The sequence below is a fragment of the Carettochelys insculpta genome, chromosome 19 (assembly GCF_033958435.1).
Source record: "Carettochelys insculpta isolate YL-2023 chromosome 19, ASM3395843v1, whole genome shotgun sequence".
Lineage (NCBI taxonomy): Eukaryota > Metazoa > Chordata > Testudines > Carettochelyidae > Carettochelys > Carettochelys insculpta.
The window spans coordinates 6,875,981-6,894,826 of NC_134155.1; the positions used below are offsets into that span (position 1 = coordinate 6,875,981).

The window sequence follows — 18,846 nt, forward strand, 5'->3', positions numbered from 1 at the left end:
AGGGGCTGAGGCAAAGGGTTGGGGCGCAAAGGCTCTGATTGGGGGTGTGGTCTCTGGGGTGGGGCTGGGGCAAGGACATGGCAGAGAGGCTCCAGGCCTGGCTGCTGGGGCCACAGCAGAATGGGGGGATCTAGGCTGCCTGGGCCACTCTACCGCAGCAGCGTGTGTGTGTCTGAGGAGGGGCCTCAGCCGGGTGAGGCTGGAAAAGGGCTCTGGTGGGGGAGAGGAGGGTCCAGAAATGGGCCACTCAGCCTGCTCCGCTACCGCATGGGAGTTTGGGGGCTGGGATACTTCAGCTGTAGCAGGGGAGCCTACGGCTAGGCCATGGCTGCCTTCAGTCTCGGGGAGAGGCACCTGGTTCAGGCAATCCCTCCCCCTGCCACCAGGCTGGAGGTGAGGCTGGGCATGGGCAGTAGGGCCAACAACCAATGCTGGCCTGAGGGCAAGGTGTGCATGTGGGTGCCCAGCTCCATGCCCTGGAAGTGGGGGAGTCTTGGGCAGAAGGGGTGGGGCCAAGGGCAATCAACCATTAGCACTGCCTGGAGCACGGCGCTGGCCATGCCCCCTAGCCCTCAGAAGCTGTGCGGAGCAGCCGAGGACGCCCCTGCAGTGTTTCAACGGGGCCTGGAGGCCCTGCCTGCAGGAGCTCTGGGGCCCTTTGAAACACCCATCCCATTGCAGTTGTCTCCCTTGCCCTCTCCCCATTGGTGGGCCTGCGGATGGAGTGGCCCTCCTCTCCTCTTTGTGTAGGTCCCTTGAGTGACGCTAGTCTGGTAACTGAATGTTGGGAAATCAAAATCCTGCTAATGAATGAGAACCATAAAGCAAAACTTTAGGAGTTGGCTAAGAATAAATGAAAACCAGACTCATCTCTTGTCATTGCTGACAACAAAGTGTAAAGAGGAAATAAAGAGCAAAAATAGGGGAAGTCATTTAGATTTAATTTTTCTAAACGCCCTATCTCTCTTGCCTGGTATCATCGCAGAATTTGATATACGTCAAGGAGGTGAAAGCAATACAAATAAAAATTATTTTAAAAAACAGCTGTTTTGTCTCTGTGCCCCTTTAGCTCAGGCAAAAAAAAAGCTGAAGCTCTCCAACCTAACAAACTTTTATAAAGAACGTTTCTTTTGAAGGTTCCCTCTAAATCTACCTGTCTGGAATGATGCTGTGCTCCTAACCAAATTCCATTTTTGCTGAGCAGCCCTTGGGGTTGGCTGATTTTGTCCATCTTCAAAGAAGACAGACAACAAAATTAGATCTGCATTGTTTTTGTCCAGGGTAGCAGCAGAGAGTATTGAGCAACTATAAACAGAGAAGGATGAAAAATGCTGCAGCGTGAGGAGAGAGCTAAGGGCATAATCTCTTCTGACCGGATGCCTGCAAGATGTCACTGAATTCTTCCTCCTCTTAGTGCAACCCGTGTGGAGCCAATATGAACTCCCAGCAAAGTGCTTCAAACCACATTATTTATAATAGCTGTTAAATGATGAGACATTGTTTACCTAGATGGCAAGATAAATTCTCACTCACAAAATGCTTGCCTGAGTGTCCAGAAAGTCATCTGTTTTCTATTTAAATGCAAAATGTAATTAGACTCGCAATAACACAGCAGAAGAATTCAATAAGATACAGCTTTGCACTTACAGTTTAATATTAACATTTTCCCATAAATGTTAATGACTAAAAGTCTATTGATTTATAGTAACAGAGAGGAAGCCGTGCTAGTCTATACACTATCAAAACAAAAAGCAGTCAAGTAGCACTTTAAAGACTAGCAAAATAGTTTATTAGGTGAGCTTTCGTGGGACAGACCCACTTCTTCAGACCAACTGATGGTCTGAAGAAGTGGGTCTGTCCCACGAAAGCTCACCTAATAAACTATTTTGCTAGTCTTTAAAGTGCTACTTGACTGCTTTTTCTATTGATTTATGTATTACACACAGTGCCTTTTTTGTTTAAAAAAAAAAGAGAGGTGCCAGTACTCAGCTGGTTGCTACCCCCATCTCCAGTCAATCCCATGGCTGGGGATGCTGAGGCGCCAGTACTGAGTACCAGCAAGTACCGGCTCAAAAAAAGCACTGATTATGCATGGCAAAGGAAAGGAACGGGGTAGTGGGGAAGGATAATATTTTCAGATCATGAGTGACTGACTTCCAGAGGAGTAAAAAGTACTTAGCACCTCCCACCATTTATTTCATAGGGTACACTCACACAACAGCCTTCTTTCAAAATAAACTATTCCGGAAGAGCTCACTTCAAAATAACACTGCTCCACACAGGGTGTGTCTACACTAGGAGCTAACGTTGAAGTTAACTTTGACTTTAAGCACTACTTCGAAGTAGCCAGCAGAGAGTCTACATGCATTTTCCCTTACTTTGAAGTTAAGGGAACCCAACTTTGAAGTGCTTACTCCATTCCCGGGAATGGAGTAGTGCCCTACCTCCAAGTTTAACTTGAAAGTAGGGTGTGTGTAGATGCTCAACATTGAAGTCTGTTACTTCCAAGTTATTTTTGTAGTGTAGACACAGCTACAAAAACGCATTTCAAAATCACCTACACGCACAGAGCCTATTCCGAAACAGAGCCATTGGATGCACCGTGGCTTATTTCAAAATTGGCTCAATTCCCTGTCTTAAAAGCACCTATTTTGAAATAGCTATCTCCAAATAGGGGCAATTCCTCTTGGAATGAGGTTTACCTATTTCAAAACAAGCCAAATGCTACTTCGAAACTATTCTGAAGTAGCGGTTGCATTGCGTGGCTGCTAGGTTAGTTATGAGGTTTGGTTAGTTAGGTAGGTAGGTGGGTTAGTTAGATTCATATACCTCCTGCTGGTTACAGAGAGAAGTGTGGCCTCTTGAAAGACAGTCCCAAGCATTAGGAGGTGGCTGAAGTGATAGACAATAAGGTTTTCCCCTGAGGTAAATCACTCTTCTTTTCCCCTCCCCCTCATTCGGTTGTTGATCCTTCCTTACTTCCCTTGCCAATGGCTAATGCCTCCTGACTAATTCCCCTCTAATCAGAGACCACACATGGGGGGCGGTATGAAGGCTCACATGCCCCCAAATGCCATGGGTGGGAGAGGCAAAGGGGCAACCAGCAGCCAGCAGAGGGACTAGTAGGGGGTGGGGGAGTCTGGCACCCACAGCAGGTGTCCAGCCCCACCACACTCCCCGGCAGGAAGTGGAGTGACGCAGCCAGAGGAGCAGAGTGAGTTGGGACCATTTTGCTCCGCTTCCTCCGCTGCCACCTGGGAGCGTGGGACAGAGTGGGGACCCACACCCCTGCCTGTTCCCCAGGCCATATGGCTGGGGGAAGAGGTGAGGCACTGCAAGGGGAAGGGGACGGGGCAGAGCAGGGATGGGGAGAGGCGGGTCTGGAGTGGAGGGGAGATTGTCCCAGCCTTTCCCCAGGCTGGAAGGGGAGTCACATGACCGACGGTCTCCCAAGTCCCACCTCACCAGTCACCTCTGTGTCTAATGACAGCCAGCGCGCCAAGCAGGGACAGATTAAGAACAGGTGGGGCCTTGGCATGACACAGTCCAAGGCACCCCCCGCACAGCAGATTAAAATATGAATACAACATCATTATTTATGCTTTCAAATCTATTCACACTTGTTATTACTCATGATGTGCAATAAAACTACACTTCAATTCATTTTAAGATAAGAATGCCAGGGCACATTTCCTTTGTTCCATTAAAGCGAATGGTTTAAACAAAATGGAGTTATGGAGCCCTGGGCCTAATCCAGAACAGGTGCCAAGAGTGGGGTGAAAAAACAAGTCATCAGAGTGAGGCCCTGTTGTTCTTAGACACTGCGGTAGAATGCCGAGCTTGGCTAGCAGGACCAGGTTGTTGGCAAGTTCAGCTTATTGATCTGACAGCCTTCCTGAGAAGCCTGTTAGGGAAATGATCGACATCCAACTTTCACCCAGTTAAAAGCCAGGCAGCCGACAACGTGAAACCAGAACAGAAAAGGGTCTGTGCACCAAAACTGGAAAGTAGGGTCTTCTTTGGAACCTCCTGTGATTTCTCTCCACCCCACAAACCCTTATTGTCCCCTGTGGGCTTAGGAGGCTTACATGGTGCTTTAGCCCTGGCCAAGGCCCCTGCATAGTGAGTGTGTACTAGGTCACCACTGCTGTTATAATCCGGTTGGTAGGAGAGGAAGGAAGGGCCAACAAATAGTTGCCCAAGTTAGGAAAGGCACTTAGTCCCTCTGGGTATGTCTACACTGCAGTTAAACACCTATGGCTAACCCAGATTGGCTGACTCCAACCCTCAGGTCCCAGACTGAGGGACCATTCCATTTCAGTGTAGGCTTTCAGGCTCAGGTTGGACCCTGAGCTCCTGAATCCACACACACACCCTCACGGTGTCCAGTGCCCCAGCTCTGCCCACACCCTGAAGCCTGCCCCACTTCTAAACAGCCCCTTAGCCTGAGTCCTACCAGCCTGAGTCAACTGACGTGAGCCAGCCGCAGTATTCCCAAAGGTATTTTTTGCTCTCAGGAGCTGAGTTGCTTCTGCAGCCCTCCCGGTGGCCGTAGGTCTGAGGAGCAACAGACCGGACACAGTGGCGAAGCACAGGCCCCTGTGGCTGCGTGACATGGAGACTGGCCTGTATGGATGCATTTTAACTTGTTTGATCTTTGACCTCCTTTTTACTGACAAGGATTTCGCCGTGCTACTGTATATTTTGTTGTTTAATGTGACTCATGCTTTCCTGTATCTTTCTAACAAGAAGTGCTCATTTAACAGTTCTGCTTAACAATGCATCGCTTACATGGTTTCCATTCGATCTCCTCCTCCTGTTTCCCCTAATGAGCACAATGCATACTTTATAAGGGCTTTTCAATAACTTGGGGTCTTTTCCTTTCATAACCCAGACAGCAATACATTAATGACCAGAGGCTGGCGTACATGCTACATAGAGGCCAGAACAAGGATTTAGCTTCTGTTAGCGCATGCTTTCAAATTAAGCAAGGAGATAGATTTTCAAAGCATGAATAAAATGCATGCTGGAATCTGCAGTAGTGGAAGATGCTCAGATACTAGGAATATGGGCAACAGTATAGAACATTAAGATAGATAAAGGGGAGCCTGAAGGGGGAATCCTCTCCCCTCACCAACCTGGACCCTGATCAGCCCTTCTCCACACATGCTGTTGCCACTACTCCAGCATCAGCACCCATCCATCTACCTAAAATACTTATAGGTGATTCCCTTCATGCCTCACAGTCTACAACATACTTACCCCTGTAACACCCTGTGAGGAAGAACAGGGCTTTATACCCACTTTACAGGTGGTAAGTTGAGGCACAGCAGGGTATGTTTACACTCCAACTAAAAACTGTGAGTGGCTCATGTCAGCTGACTCAGGCTAAGGGGCTGTTTAGAGGTGGGGTAGGCTTTGGGGTGTGGGCAAAGCTGGGGCACTGGACACCGTGAGGGTGTGTGTGTGGATTCAGGAGCTCAGGGTCCAACCTGAGCCTGAAAGCCTACACTGAAATGGAATGGTCCCTCAGTCTGGGACCTGAGGGTTGGAGTCAGCCAACCTGGGTTAGCCATAGGTGTTTAACTGAAGTGTAGACATACCCAGAGGGACTAAGTGCCTTTCCTAACTTGGGCAACTATTTGTCGGCCCTTCCCTCCTCTCCTACCAACTGGATTATAACAGCAATGGTGGCCTGGCACATGCAGGGGCGTTGGCCAGGGGATCGGTGATCCAGACTCAGTTGCTATAACTTGCCCTGAAGTCTCTGCGGCATGGAAGGGAGGTACAATCTCCTGCTGTGGTCTCTATGAGAGGCCTGCTGATAGTGGAAGGGGTGAGGAGAAAAAGGAGGAAATTGCCCCTGGGTCTGGCATTTCAAATGGGCCCAGAGCTCGTGGGCCTTTTCAATTGCTGCTGTGCACAGCTGTGAAGGAGGAAGGATGCCCCCACATGGTGGTCAAGATGCTGTTGAGGGCTGAATGCCCTAGGCCCCGCCCCTTCCACCTTTGGCCTCGCCCCTTCCAGGGCACAGTGAATGGGTCCCCCCCACCTTGCCCCAGAGCCCATGGTGCCAAACCACAGTTGCTGGTGTCCAAGGAGCTAGGTGAGAGGGCTCTGCAATCTTCTTTAAGCAGGGGGGCAGGACCCTGACATAAAGCACAGGCGTATCCTAATTTAGTACACTACCCTGTGCCTCCTTGTCCAGTGTTCTCCGTAAGCTGATCACTTGGGCGGCCACCCAGGAGAGATTTGCAGAGTGCCCACAGCTGGCAGCCTGTGTTTCTACATCTGCACATGCCTCAGTGCACAAAATAAAATGTATTCCGCACAGGGATGGAAAAAATTACATGAAGTGCTGCTCCTGTTTCCAAGCCAGCTGGGTGTTATACTAACGAATGCCTTCATCTTGATTCTTCACTGCTGCACTCCAGTATTCTACTGATGGGACAAGTTTGGTATATTTACACAGACGTAAAGCTGGCGTAGCACAGTGGTGACTCAGTTCTACGGCACTTACGTAGCGTCTTTCACCCACTGCTTTCAAAGTACTTTACTACGTCAGTGTTTCTCAACCTGGATGTACCTACAAGTACCTTTGGGCGTACACCGAGGTCTTTCAGGGGGTACATCTACTAGTCTAGATATTTGCCTAGTTTTACAACAGGCACATAAAAACACTAGTAAAGTCAGTACAATCTGAAAGTTCATTCAGACAGTGGCTTGTTTCTACTGCTTCATATGCCTTATGCTGAAATGAAAGTACAATATTTCTATTCCAGTTCATCTATTTGATAATAAGGTGGAGGAAAGTCAACAAGTTTTCAGTAGTAGTATTCTGTCATAGCTTTGCATGTTTTCCTAAGTAAGTAGTTTTTAAATGAGGTGTCACTTGGTGGTATGCAAACCAACTCTGACTCCTGAAAAGGGGAGAGTGATCTGGGAAGGCTGAACAGCACTTATTTCAAGACCTCAGATTACCTTAGGACCACATTTCTCAACTGGTGGTACACATGCCCTTAGGGGTATGCAAGAGAAGCCTGGGGGGACTTAGAAGAAGTCTATCGCACAGCTGAAATGGGAACTCAGGTCTTCTGAGACGCCACATGCCAGGCCGCAGTGCTATCAGCAGCAGATGTTTGCCCGCCGATGGTGTATGCACAGGATGTTGAAACCTGCAGGTACGCATGTACCTCCTCCTGGGGTGCAGCCCTGGCCTGCCAACTCTGGGACAGACCACACACATGCCTTTGTCCTCCCTCTGCTATCACAGCACCAGGCAGAGCAGGATTTGGTTCACAAAGTATTGGCAAACCATCAGATCCTGGACAGTGGGGGCCTTTACACCACCCTAGAAACAGTCAGACCCCAAGCTGCAGCCTGCGCACAAACAGCTGCAACGGCCACTACAAATAGGGTCACCATCTCTCCCTATCCCAAAGACGGGACAGGGAGATATGGGGGTTGGGGGGTGGCTCCCCAGCTGTTTGACCAGCTTGAGCCATGGATGGGGGGGCGGGCAGGGGGCCATTGGCAAGGGTGGCTGGAGTGCAGCAGGGAGGGGGCCATGAGCAGCTGCTCCCCAGGGCCCAGGAGAAGCCGAGGGATCCCAGCCAGGTGAGGGGCACTTACTGAATGCTCCATGGGCTGGATCCCATGGGGTGCCTGGAGCACACGGGGGGGCAGGGGTGTGTCACTGCTCCTGGGAAGCTCACGGCAGCGCTGCCCTGCCCAGGAGAAGCTGTCCCACGTCAGGGTGCCAGTGGGGGTGGGGGGCGCGGGTATCCTCATAGACCTGCCAGAGCCCAGAGCAGAGCCCCGTGCCCCGCCCCAGCCCCATTGGCTGGGCCTGGAGCTCTGCTGCTTTTGCCTGTGCCAGCCCCCTGGCCCCGCACAGCCCACAGGTTTTGGGGGTCCGGGTGCCCCACCCACCTCTGGGAGCCTGGCAACTCAGCAGAGCGCAGCACCCAGGGCATAGCTGCCTGCTGTCCATGTGTGGGGCGGGGCAGGATGGGCCAGGCATGTCACACCCCACAGCTGCCCCCATGGGAAAGGCCCTAGCTTCAGCAGGGCACATGTGCGGGGCCCCAGGAGCCATGGCTTGAGGGACACCTGGGCAGCACATGGCCCTTGCTCTGCGTCGGGCTGGGTGCTGGTCTTTTCAAACCCTGAGCAGCTTGTGGGGCTGCTGAGCAGTGCAGAGCCACAGAAAGCAGCTGGTGCACCCTGTCCTCACAGGCCAGTTCTTGGCCACCTCTGCCAGAGCAGCGGGGCTGGACTCCCGGCTTCCCCATGCCTTGGGGAGCTCGGAAGGAGGAGGCAGCCAGCACCCTGACCCCCCACAACCCAAGGTACCTCTGCCTCTGCAGAGCCCCTGCTGGCTCCCTCTGGTGGCTGGAGGGCGTGTGAGTATGTGCTCACCATCCAGCAGCTGCGCCTGCGTGCCAGGAGGGCACCGAATACGGGGCAATTAGTCCCTTTGGTAAAGTAAGTTGGGACGCCTTTTTGGCACCTGAAATATGGGACTGTCCTGCCAAAAATGGGACGGATGGTCACCCAAACCACAAAGAACAACAGAATTGTAGAAGTTAGAGACTAAGGAGTCCTATTTGGCTAGCCAGTGCAGGATTGTTCCCTGTAGTCGATGCTCTAGAGGTCTGTCCTTCACTTTCAAAAGGAAGATATAATAAAGGAATGAACATATTAAAAAAAAGTCAACTGACAGTGCTCCAAACCACGCAAAGCAATTAGAAAATGACTCAAACTTGTTAAAAACCAACAGATTTTTGCAGGTACCAACCTATATGCCATTAAGCAGCAAACACTATCTTGGGGGAATGACACAGTATGGTGCCTGAGTGCCCCCAAGTACAGAAGCCAAAAGGATACTCAGCTCTTTGATGGATCAGGTGGACAATGGCCTGCTCCCATTCCCACTGAAATCAATGGCGAAAGCCCCAGTGATCCAAAACGCTATTTCTTTAAAAGCAGACTAGTGCACAGGACAGAAAAATGCAAGCAAAGCCATGCTAAAAAGAAGTGTAGTTCAGAATTTCATAAGGAGTAAGTGTATCGTTGTAAGAGAATTAATCTACTTAATCATTAGACAACAACAACAAATCTCTAAGGAGAAAGTCAATTGTTTTCCTGCTAACTGCTCTGAGACAGAGCAAATATCCAGTTCCAATAATCTCATAACTTGATTACAGTCTGCACAGTAGACTTAAAACACTTGGAGAACAATGAGTAAGAAATTAAGTTTCAAATTAAGTGCTGCTCCTACACTGTGCCATTTCTTCATATTATGACAGAAAGGATGCCTCTGGCCTCATTTCACATATGCTCGTGGCTGATGCATGGATGCGGTAATTATTTAATCACCTCATGCATTTTTTCCATTTCTTCCTCCAAGAGGAATGACAAGTCTAGAAATGTGATTCCACTTTGTTTTATTATTATATTGATTTTCCTGCACAGTGAAAGTGCATCTGTCCTTTAAGCTGGCACACCGGGAAGAAAGGGTTAACCAAATGTTTATCACAAGGCTGGTTTCAGAGTTGAAAGTAATGTGATCAGTAATGAATTTTGTGTTACATTAGGTTGTATAAATGGACAGACAAGCGCAGACAACAAGTGGCCAGGAGTCGGGGCTAATCTAATGATGTAAAAATAGAGACAGCACCAATTATACTTGGGGCCAGCTCAGAGCTCCTGCAGGGACTGCAAATGAATAGGTACAAATCAAATTACTGACTAATAGACGCACTACAAGAGAGGGCAGTCAATGCTAAATGGATTAGGGCCTTGTGACCTCCCTGCTCTGAACAGCAGAATCCTAAATTTGACTTAAAAAATGAAAGAAACTCTTGTTTGGGTAAGAAGAGAGATAAACCAATGTTGTCTGTCAAAAGATTTAAAGCATTTTACATTTTTTTTCCCTTTGTTACCATCTTATGTGTGTACCGGACATTTCTGAAAACCTTTTCAAATCTGATAGAGGTTTTGCTTTTGAAACAATAAGAAATATTCTCTGTGCAAAAGTTAAAGACCTGATAACAACGCAGTTATATTACATACCAAAACATTTCAAAGCCATGTGCCTCTCTGTGGAGATGCTTTTTACTGCTACTTCAACGGCTGTGTCTGTATCAAAAATAAAATATTTCTTTAATTTGTTTTTAAATAATAAAAAGAAGAAGGATTTTACCCACACAACATTTGATTATAAATAAATGCAGATCAACCAACTGGTTATCGAACGCTATGAAGCCAGATTGGGCTCTTGGCTCGTCCACTCCCGTTGGAAACATCATGAGACTTGCAGTTTTTTCTACAAATGGCAATGAACCTAAATTCATACTGGAAATATTTTTAGCATCAGCATCCTCATCTCTATTCAAAGCACCCCTCAATAAAAACTTCAGTGAAAAATGTAGTCGCTCTTTTGAAGCTCTGTGCAGCTAACAGAAGCTTTAAGGGGGAAACAGTTGATTTGGTGGCATAAAACTGAAGACCTTTGCTGTTTCTCTACAGTGCAGGTTTAAAAGGGGCTAACAGCCAACATTCCAAGAGTTTTGTAATACTTATAAAGTTAAAAATGCATCGTTGGCCCCGTAGTGTGTATCATTTGTCTGTTAAGGAAAAGTTTATGGACAGTCACATAAAATGCACGCTTGTGCACAGCTTGAAGTTGTGCAGGGACAAAGATCATAGGAACCCCAGTTTAGGGCCTCTAATGTATTTAGCAGGATGTATACAGTTTACCAGCTAAGACAGGCATACACACATGGCACATGAAGAGACGAAGCTCTTGAAAGCAGATGCAGGGTGCGTTAGAAAGGAGATAAGAATCCACAGACACAGTGCAGAAGAAAACTGGAGGGAGGGCAATGACGTATTATCCTGAAGAAATTTCAGAGAGTGAGATCTCACCAATGACAGGGTGAAATTTAAAAGTGAACAGACAACACTAAATACCATGTGTCGTGGGTACATTTGCAGTGTGACATACAGGAAATGTGGCATTCAGTGCCAAATGCCCTCCCAGTGTAAATCAGTGCAGCTCCATGGATAATGGTGAAGATGCATTAATTTCACTAACTGAGGAACTGCTGTGTGATGGCTGACACTACTGATGGGAGATACACATTTATATCCCTGAGCTGTGCTCATAATGTACCTGGAGGAACTTGCATTGCCGTACACTGTGTGAGAGGTAACTGAATGAGAATCTTTTAATGTGATAAAGATGGTAAATGTGTGCTTCTCCCATGCAGTTCTTTGAAAAAAGTACCTCTGAAATACCCTTATAACTTGAGAAAATGCTGAGATTTTAGTCAGATAAATCTTGTGATATAGAAATTGTCTGGTGCTCCTGAAGTTCTCCAAGTGGAGTATTTGGTCTCAGAGCCTGAGATGAATGTCCCAGACATTCAAAGGCCACTATTAGCAGAAATTCCATCTTATGCGTCTATGTGTTTGCGTCCCAAGCTGCCTTTGTATCAAACCTGAGCATATGCCTGATTGCCTAAAATGCACTTCCAAGAGCAAATAAGTTATGTCAGAGTTTTGTCCACCACCCAGCTCAAGATTGGAACTGAGAAAAGACTGACACAGAAGAGAAGGACCAACATTCCCTGCGTTAAAATAAAGGAAGAAGGAAAGGAAAGAGCAGGAAGGAAGAAAGGGACGTTCTTCTTTTTAACTATTTACAATTCATTTTAGGCTCTGACAGTCACTGTGTGGCTAACTCTGTTCCATGGAGTAAACATCCCAAGATAGGTGTCTAGTCATCTTGGCGCTCCACATGCATAGCTTTCGACCTTACGCATATTTTCTATATGGAAGTTGTTCGGCATTGGCAGAGGATCAACAGCAGCTGCGATCAATGAGAATGAGATACAACCATCCCTCAAGTTTGGGCTGATGAACATCTTTTTGAAGTCAATAAATGCCCACACTGTGTCCCTTCTTCCTTCTCATGAAACTTCAAGAGATAGGCACAAACCACAAAAATCACATAAGGATTTAAAAACTTCTCCTCCCCAAACACAAAAATATTCAGGTCTGGGATTTTGTTTCAGCCCAGGGTAAGATTATGGTAACCAGATGTCACATTTGGTTCTACACGCAGGCTGATTCCGAACTTTCCTAAAGTTCACAGGTTCAGATCCAGGTTTTAGATCCAGTTTAGGCCAATCTCTGAGAAGTAAGCTCAATTAGCCACATCTACCTACATTCCACTCATCAGATTAGTTTCAGATCAGGAGCTTCCATCAAATGCATTTCAGTCTTCAAAGCATGAGCCTGGTCCTTAAAGTCAGCAAGACTCCACAACAGATCCTAACGTGGATCATGTATAAAAACATGGTGCGTTTTCTCATATCAGTCCTGAAGACTGTGGCTTTAAGTTTTGCTCGATCTCACAGTGAACAGCTACTCAACTGCAAAACGGGTACCTGATCCACAGGGTGAAGGCAGCCAGAGAAGGTCTGATGTGTTGTTGGTCTCCTCATGCTCTGGTGTTCCACTGCCTAGGAAACAGCTGTGCCTTAACCACATCTTGGGGGAACTTTGACTCCTTGACCTTTTCTATTCCTAAACTTCCAAAGCTGGTAGTTAACAGATGTGTTTTTGCATGGGTTTCCAATATAATAAATCTCCTGTTCTCACTGCTCTATACAAATCAGGTTGGTTCATTGATCATGATAATGGCAATGATAAAAGTTTGCTGGGAGCTAGAGGTGAGCCCAACCTGTAAACACTTGGGATTTTTTTTTTTTTGCAGTGTCGGAATACAGGATTTTTCCTGGAATACATCTGTACTCCTGACACTTGACCCAAATTACTTTAGAGAAGCAGATTGTTATTCAGCTGTATGATTTAGGATGCAAACTGACTTAACATAAGACTCTAAGTTTTATGATCAGTAAGAAAGCACAAAGAAAAATCCTTACAAAGAAAAATCTGACAAGCATATAGCAACACAAGTATTCCAAGATTGCCAAATAATATGCACTTTGGTCTTATTTGCAAAATAAAGTAGCTATACGGGTAGCGATAGAACACTGAGGGTGAGATGCACACAATAATTTGAAACATAAGAACATAAGAATGGCCATAATGGGTCAGACCAAAGGCCCATCCTGCCCAGTGTTCTGTCTTCTGACAGTAGCCAATGCCAGGTGCATGAGAGGAGTAACCAGGACAGGTAATCATCAAGTGATCCTTCCCCTGTCATCCATTCCCAGCTTCTGATAAAGGCTTTTGTGACACCAATCCTGGCCAATAGCCACCAATAGACCTATCCTCCATGAATTTATACAGTTCTTTTTTGAACCCTGTTAAAGTCCTGGTCTTCACAACATCCTCTGGCCAGGAGTTCCCCAGGTTAACTGTGCCTTGCAGGAAGAAATATTTCCTTTTGTTTGTTTTAAACATCCGCCTATTAAAGAAGATTTAGTAGAATAGCACAGTAACGTGACTTTAGAATCATCTGAGGATAGTGAGTCAGACAGGAAGTCCCATTATGCTCATAGTACTGCATTTGATGGGGATACCGGCACAGCCAGCATCAAGACAATCAATGTAAAGCAGCCTGAAGGCTGACTCCCTTACCCCATTCTAGGAAAATACCCCAAATCAGTGTGAAATATACTTGTGGTCTTTGTGTGCACACATGGTTTACAGGTGATTCGTGATTTATTCTTTGCAGACAAGTTTCTCCTTGCTAGACGTCATAGTGAGTTAACTCTGTTGAAAGTACCTTTCACTGAATTATCTCTGCACATTATATGAACAACGGTAAACCTGCAAAACTGCTGAGAATTACTCACATGCTGCAAAGGCGCATGCAAGTCAATGGTGCAGAGGCAATTCAGTCTGCAGGTTAAACCACCTGCTCAAGCCAAAGCTGTGGAGGAGGGGCCGAGATGCAATTTCCCCCTGCCTCCCCACTTTGCTGCAAAGCTGCAGCAAAGCCAACCATGGCCATTGAAGCCTCATCATGCTCCTAACATCCCTTACCACAGCTGCTCAGGGAAGTGAAGGGAGCACCTATAGCAGGGGTCTGTGACCTCTGGCTCTGGAGCCACATGCGGTTCTTTAAGGATTTTGTGGTGCCTAACACTCTAAATGCAAAGTAAAAAAAAATCCCCTCCTGATTTTCGCTTAACGGTGAATATCTAAAAGCCCCAAAATGAACAACTCATATCCAAAAAGCAGATGATATGTGATCTCCAACGTTGGATATCGCCTCCCTTTAATATCTGCAGTGCACTGTGGGATATGATACTGTATCTGTTTTTGGTCACGTTGCTAATAAAGTCTTATTCACATGCACTGCAGCTATTGAATTACTGCGTCTTTTACCAAATTCAAAAAAAAATGTCCCTTCTTGCTATTTTGGTTGCTGACCCCTTACCCTATAGATTTGGGTTCCACTGTATGCATAGGGCGTGTCTGTCATGTGGTGTCATCTGGATCTTGTCCTCTACAGAATCCAGTTGACCTGGGTTCTTTGCTTCTGAGGAACAGTTAGAGAGGAGGGGATGGAATTTGCCCCTATGGTACTCAGCATATTTAGCTCTAAAACAGGAAAACTGATAAAATAACATAGCTACAGCTGCATTTCCAAGTCACAGCATAAATCAGAAACAAAGAATTAATTAGTTCATACCTACTGCAAAAAATGGACCCTTGAATTATGAGCATGTGTTTCATCTGTACGATTATAAGTATCAATCCTGATTACAACACAAATCCACATGACAACTATGGCCTAACTGTTTAGGCATTAAAAGAATCTATATATCTCTTGCCAGTAAGAGCATGTCAGAGCCAATGGAAAACTTGATAATGTCTCCCTGTCCATTCCATTGTCCATTCATCCTTCTATCCATCCAGCAGTTCTGTGCACTAGGCATACAGCCCGTGTGCCAACGCAGTGCCAGCCATTTTTATTCTTTTACACTGCAGTTCACATTACATTTTGCATTTTTGTAGGTGCCTTTAAACACTGTCTTTGCATAGTATTCAGGACGCATAAACGAGGATTAAAGCCACACAGCACTTTAAATCATAATCAGTCACTTTTTAGGACAATTAGAGATACGGATTATAAAGTGGCTCATTTTGGGTCCAACGCAGCACTATAAATACTGCATTTGGAGTCAGTAGCAATACGTAAACTAATGATGGGGGAGGGGAAAGCAAATGTATGGTGTTCTTCAACACAGATGTCTTTGCTGTCATTTCATCCGGCTGGCTGGGCAGAGAGGAATTCTAAGAAGCGAGGGCCGGGCTAAAAGTTTGTGTGTTTTTATAAAAGAGACAAATGGCTAATTCAGCCATAGACTGCCAAGACGTAGCTAGCTTTTGGGGATGTGTGTGGGGGTTAAAATAATTCTACTTACCAGAAGCCAACTAGGGCACTTCTCTGTTTGATCTGGGGTGATACACCATCAATTTATCTTTTTCTGATTTCCTCACCAGTATAGAGCTGCTAACACTTTAATGTGACACGCAGCTGTTTGGCAAATGGCTGGCTGCCAGTCTGTCTGAGAAAAACCACCCCATGGTACTGATGCTGGGTGACTCCCTGGGCAAGTGGATCTTTCACATCTCAGCAGAGTAAGACAGGATCCTTAGTAAGGTCATCTGCTAAAGAGGATCTTATGAAAGGAGTGGGCTGAGTTCAGACATTATTATGGGGTAAGAGGAGGATATGAACAGGCATTCAGAACCTTAGGGCACATGTACATTTCTGGGAAGACGGACCTGGTCAGGATTGATCTTCCAGAGTTTGATTTCATGCGGCTGGTAGACACACACGAAATCTGTCTGGGGTCGGCAGTCGGCCCCTGTACTCCTTGCTATCACGAGGACTAAGGGAGGTTGATGGGAGAAACATTCCCATCGACCTTCCTAAGTGAAGACAGTCAGGTAAGTCAATTTCAGATACATCGATTCTAGCTACGCAATTGCCATAGTAGACTTGCGTATCTGAAATCAACTGTACCGCCTAGTATAGACCTGGCCTGAGGAATCTGTTTTATCGTCTGTATTAAGCCAACTCCTGCCAGGATTTGAGCCTGGAATCACAGTTCCAGAGATAAAAAAGTGGTACTGACAAGACAGAGCCCTGAGATAAGCAGAAAAATGTGCGGAGCATAACATAAACACCACCACCAAGAGAGTAGAGGGCTACTACGCACATTACGCACAGCTGAGGTAATGCCACTACTGCACTATGATACCTACAGTTCATGTTTTTGTGTATGATACATATACACTGTAGAAAGATGACTCGTAGGAAAGATGTATGTGTATGGGGGGAGAACGGTCTTTTTGTAAGACTTTTAATGCAGTGATTACATCTCCCTGAAAACTGCTCACCTTTGTTTTTCACTCATATACATTTTCTATATGCTAAATACTGAGCCCTAAATATGATCTGTGTTCTATGAGCTTAACCCCCCAACGAAACTGAGGCCCATTACAATCAATGGGGATGCACTGGTGAAACTGAAAGGAAATAACAGCTCTACGTTCCTTTCTTATTTGTTCATTTCTGATCTGCCACCACCAGAGTCTCTGGGTGCACTTACAAATATTTGAAGAACAGACATCAGTTTCTGAAGGGGAAATTCCAACTTCTTTGGAAGAACTACCTGAAACAACAAAGCAAGCCTGTTGCCAGAATGCAAGTTTTCTGAGGGTAGATGACTTTTTAAAAAACGCCAAACCAAACTTCTTTCCAGGTACTGGACCCAGAGCTCTTGAGGCTCTTGTGAAGGTGAATGGGCCTGACTGAGCTGGAAAGATTGCAGGCAAGGAGGTGTCTGTAAAAGTGGCTTGAAGCTCGCCTCTTGAGTCCCTTGCTTATTCTGCAGAGTGTGGGCTATTCTAAATATTATTCAGCTGTGGTAGCCACTAAGCCTGGAAACCACAGCTGAGGATTAGCATAGTGTAAAGGTGTCCCATTTTCTCTGTCCAGTCCTCCTTTTTCCTGCTGTGCAGCAACAGGAAGACTGCGTGACATATGAGCTAACCACCCACTATCAGTTCCTCTTTAAACTGGGGTTAGATGTCCCTTGGGCTACTTAAAGCAACTTTACGGCCACATTACCCTGGTGATGTGGTGCAAAGTGGCCATGCAGAAGGGTGTGGCCCAGTGTAAGTGCTTGGACGGCCATGCAGGAGAGATTAAATTCTGCTCTGCTGATGAGCTCAGCGCCCACAACTGACAGCACGGGTTTCTACTGGTGGCGCACATCTGCATGTGCCTTGGTGTACATAATAAAATTTATTCCACACGTGGATGGAGAAAACTAGAGGGAACTTTGGTCTGGCCCAAGAGTTGTCAGGGCACTCGAGGCCTGTGTAAGGGTTAGCTAAAGGATAAGAGTCAGCTCCCACAAACCGCGGTGTCACTACTCATTTAAATCAGCATCTCCAGATTGCGTTAGCTGTTAACAGCAAGCAAGAGTCTACAATATCCACTACCCTTCAAGAAGGCTGTAAAACACACAGGGTGGGAGGAAGTTGGCTCATCGCTTTATACAGAAGATACCCTTCCACAGTGCCTCCTAGCTGGTATCGCTACAGCCCAAAATAAACACAGCACTTTCAGAGCATTCTTACAGCACTTGGCAAATACGAGAGGACTAAGCTCCACAGCCAGCCTGAGAGGCGACATTATCTATCTTACAGAGGAGGGATCTGAGCCAGAGACACGTTAGGTAACTTGTCCCAGGCGAGAATGGGAATAAGTACAAGAGCTGGACTTGGAACTCAGGCCTGGTGCTTACAGCTCCCTCTTTCTCTTAGCTGCTGATCTTAAACCATCGCTTAATTCCAGCTGCATTTAGCAGCAACGGAAAAAGACTGAGGGGTTCCAAACAGGGCCAAGATTACCAGAGCAGGATGTAAAGGTTGCTTCTGGACCAAGCAAACAACCAGCTTCTAGCTATTTGAAGTGACATGTAGAAGGCCAAGGTTTCCTATTACCAGCCCCTTCTTCCTTGAGACAGCAATAGCTGGCAGCCCTGGGATGAGGGCGGAGCATCTTGTGTCACTCAGCAGTGACGCTGTTGCAAATTAAGGCCAGCACTGAATGGGGTGGAGGAGTGGGCAGTGGAAAGGGGAATATCAGCAGGATACAGCAGAAAGAGAAAAAAACAATTTCTAATCTACTCTGCCTTACGCAACGACAATAATGTTGCCTCGTTCGGATGTTAAGCTCTCTCCATACTAGACTAAGAAAGTTGACTGAAGATACTCAGTTCTAGCTGCACCAATTGCGTAGCTAAAATCAACGTATCTGTGCTCGGCTAACTTGTCTAGCTATATAGGGGAAGGTTGAAGGGAGAGTTTCTCCACCTTACTTATTCCTTGTGTCTCACGAGGAGATGTAGATGTAGCCTTACTGTTATAGCGCATTCTTTTTTCCTTCCCAGGCATCTCGTCAAAACAAGGATATGGTGACTAATGGGTGGCCATATGGAAATAGAAGCTACCACTGATATGAGCTGGTGGTCACAATACAAACATTGCACAGATCATAGACAGCTATGTCCTTTTACTAATGGGTATTTTAAAACAATTTGAAATTAACAAGAGATATAAACCCCACAATTACTTTGAGCACTAGCATTTCTGAGCGATTCCTGTCTCTACAGCTACTGTGAGCAGTGTAATCTCTGAAGTGCCATTCCATTTAGGTAAATACGCTGTATAATTTATCAATATAATGGATAGTGATGAAGATGGATTAAATTGGATTACAGAACCAGCACTTTAGAGTGGTTTTACAGAGAACAGATAATAACATGCACAGAAACTAAT

The 18,846-nt window shown here is 46.2% G+C and overlaps 1 protein-coding gene across 9 annotated transcripts in view; it reads right to left on the minus strand.

Moving 5' to 3' along the window:
• Positions 1-18,846, minus strand: part of BCAS3 (BCAS3 microtubule associated cell migration factor) — a 548,857-nt gene that overhangs the window by 21,105 nt on the left and 508,906 nt on the right. For 2 of the 9 annotated variants that reach the window (XM_075013780.1, XM_075013779.1), the window contains 2 exons: positions 16,608-16,670; positions 10,078-10,143 (listed from right to left, as the gene is read on the minus strand). The exons of 4 other annotated variants lie outside the window; for them this stretch is intronic. In XM_075013780.1, the coding sequence (XP_074869881.1) occupies positions 10,078-10,143; positions 16,608-16,670 (129 nt within the window). The remainder of the gene's footprint in view (positions 1-10,077; positions 10,144-16,607; positions 16,671-18,846) is intronic. 3 more of the 9 variants (XM_075013782.1, XM_075013781.1, XM_075013787.1) reach the window with 2 other exon arrangements.